Source organism: Poecilia latipinna, unplaced genomic scaffold (assembly GCF_001443285.1).
Source record: "Poecilia latipinna isolate Pla-1442-1.1 unplaced genomic scaffold, P_latipinna-1.0 Scaffold933, whole genome shotgun sequence".
NCBI lineage: Eukaryota > Metazoa > Chordata > Actinopteri > Cyprinodontiformes > Poeciliidae > Poecilia > Poecilia latipinna.
Genome location: NW_015113549.1, coordinates 1,144 through 4,215, shown reverse-complemented (window position 1 = coordinate 4,215; position 3,072 = coordinate 1,144). Strand labels below are relative to the sequence as shown.

General features: G+C 36.5%; 1 protein-coding gene across 3 annotated transcripts in view; it reads left to right on the top strand.

Annotated features, from left to right (window-relative positions):
* Nucleotides 1–1,986, top strand: part of znf423 (zinc finger protein 423) — a 219,171-nt gene extending 217,185 nt beyond the window's left edge. For all 3 annotated transcript variants that reach the window (XM_015049205.1, XM_015049204.1, XM_015049203.1), the window contains one exon: nt 1,109–1,986. In XM_015049205.1, the coding sequence (XP_014904691.1) occupies nt 1,109–1,138 (30 nt within the window). In that variant the 3' untranslated portion in view covers nt 1,139–1,986. The remainder of the gene's footprint in view (nt 1–1,108) is intronic.
* Nucleotides 1,987–3,072: the final 1,086 nt, after the last annotated feature.

The window sequence follows — 3,072 nt, the reverse complement described above, 5'->3', positions numbered from 1 at the left end:
GAGTCTGCATACTCCAGTTAACGATTAATCAATCACTAAATTAGTTGGTAATTATTTCAATAATTGATTTTTCACGATTAATCTAATTGATCACTAGCTTGGCAGATTGTTTTAGACATTCACCAATGCAGTTTAATTATGATTAAATTGCATAGGTGGATTTTATGTAGTCAGGCACGGTAGTGGAAGGATGATGATCTGCTGTCCAACGTTCTTGTTAAAACTCCACACTGCGACCTTGTGTTTGAATGTTTCCACAGCTGCGTTTCCATCTCAGATGTCCACAAAACGTTGTCGATGTTCTGCTAATGTCTGAAAAAAACTATTTTGCAATTGATTGTTTCCATTCATTGAGTCACATTTAAAATCACGTGTGAATACGTTTGTTCATACAGTAAGTCATTAAAAACATGCTACACCGTCATTTTTCTTCCACTTCCTGTCTTCTTTGGCGTCTCAGCCAGTAGTAACATCAGGTTGATCATGTGAATCATATGATCCAAAAAATGTTTCCATTTCTCCATTCATTTGGCGAAATAAACTAACTGCAATGCAGCCTCATCCTTTTTATCAAAAAGTGTGTTTCAATTAAGCCCATTTATTTTCCTAATTCCAATTTGCTCAATTTTACAGTGAGTGGAAATGCAGGCAGTGAAGTGAAGCAATTATGGAAAGAAAAATGGGCCAAAACCACTTAAAAAGGTTGTATAACCTGCTTCTTCTGCTGCTTGGTGAAAGTTGGAAAAACTTGATTCTTTTCACAGAAATCCAGGTGATTCTGATTAAAAATTGTCTAAAATTTTAATATTTAGTATTTATTTGCAGAAACACATAAAACTCCACTTTTCTGCCGACTCCTTTGGTTCTTTTTCCTCTTTTGTCGGATTGTCTGAACTGAAGAGACCTTGCTGTTGGTTCTGTGGGAGGCGGTTGAGTTTCTGTTCTGCTGCTGCGTGTGTGTGTGTGTGTGTGTGTGTGTGTGTGTGTGTGTGTGTGTGTGTTGGGGGGTGGGTTGTAGTTTAGTGGAAAGCTCTCCGCTCATGCAGCCCATTATTTCTCCCATCATGTGTTCTCACTCTTGCTCCCGTTCTCCGTCTCTTCCCCGCAGAACCACACACTGAGTCAGCACGCGCAGTGAGACCGGCGCCCTGCGGGATCCCTCAGCTCAGCCGCGCCCCCGACCCGCAGCCGGCGGGGGACCCCCATCTCCACATCACAGCCAATCAAAGTGTCATTTGCTACTCACATGTAAAAGTGTAACGATCGCGCGACTGGGCGCGGCCATTAGGAGCAGCGGGTGACGGAATATTAATGGGAAATGCTATTAAATAAAGAAAAGGGGGAAAGTGGGAAACTGTAAGAGCGACATGACGGGAGGAGAAGGGCGAACAAAGGTATTGTACGTGCAGCAGTATTTTTTATTGTCCCTGCCAAGCCCTGTCCTCCTGACTCATGCTTTTTATTTTATTTTACAACAAACAGAATAAAAAACACGTTTTTCATTTTCGTTATACTTTCCATAGATTGTAGGAAAAGCTTCACTTTGTTGCGTCTTTGTTTTTGTTATTTTTTGTCCTTTTTTTTGCCTTTTCTTCAGTATTTTATTTGTTGCGGTTAGTAGGTACTCGTGCTGTGTTGTGATTGTTTGCCAGTCGTAATATCCCCGGCCCCGCCCACAAACAACCTTTCCTTTTTATGATTGTTATATATATTTTCTCCCTTTTTGTAATTACTATCAAAAAAAATCATGAAAACAAAAATAAAGTGCAGAAAAACATACAGATCTTTTCTTTCATTTTTCTGCTCTTTTCTTATTTTTATTTGGGATTTCCAGACATGGAGCCTGTTATGGTTATTGTACAAATGATTATCATTGATTTCAGTGCGTCTGGTCAAAGACCGGTTTTTAAATGTGAATTAACCAGATTGCAATAATCTAGTACAGAAAAAAACAAGAAAACAAATAAATAAAAGAGAAATAAAGAACTCCTGTGTGGTGTGAGATTATTTAAGCAGGAATTGCTGCTTTTTTTTTTTTTTTTTTTTTTTTTTTTTTTTTTTTTTGCAGCATTAACCTGAAGTGAGGTTAACAAACACCCAATGACCAAAAGTCCCAAAATATTTACTGAGATTGAGCCAATAAAAATCAGGCAATTCGTTTGATTTTGCTGATTTGCATTTCATTTTAAAAAATTAACTGGAGGAAAATAATGTAGCAAAGATCGTAGGTAAATATTAAATCAAAATGTGTTTTCCTCTTTAAAGGGTGATAATTAGTCAAAAGCTGTGTTTCCATTATAAATGTGTGCAAAACTTTGACGATATCCCACTGTCGAATAAAAACAATCCTGGTTTTTCCATTAAATATGAAACAATTACAATAACACGTGAATAAACACATTCAGCTTCATCATCCTCCAACCGCTTCCTGTCGTCTCTGCCAGTAGTAACATCCTGTTGTTGATCATGTGACTTGTGTGATTAAGAAAAAGTTTCCATTGCAGTTTTATGAAAGACACTAGTTTTGATACAGCTGAAAAATCTCCTCATTCTGGCACAAAAACGATCAAAAACCTTATTTCAAAATTGGCATGTTTTCATTTCTTAAATTTATTTTTGTAATTCCAGTTTTTCGCAATTACATGGTCAATAGAAACCAGGTGCAACATAATTTTAATCCCTTGGGATTAAAGTTGCACAAACAGAAATTACAAAATAATTCTACTTAATAGAAACTCAGCAATTTCTATAAAATGGTTTTGCATAGGATGAGGTGATTTTTTTTTTTTTTTTGGCTGTATTGACAGTTTATCTGGAAAAGCTGCAATGGAAACACTTTCCGCATCATGAGTTCTGTGATCAACAACTGGATGTTACTACTGGCAGAAATGACAAATAAGACAACAGGAAGTGGCAGGAGGAAGAAGTTTTCTAAGATTTATACTATGAACAAACTTATTCACACGTGATTTTAATTGCATTTTTTATGTAATGGAAATTACTAAATTATGTTTTTTGACATTAGCAGAATATCAACAAACTTTTGCGCACATTCATAATGGAAATACAGTT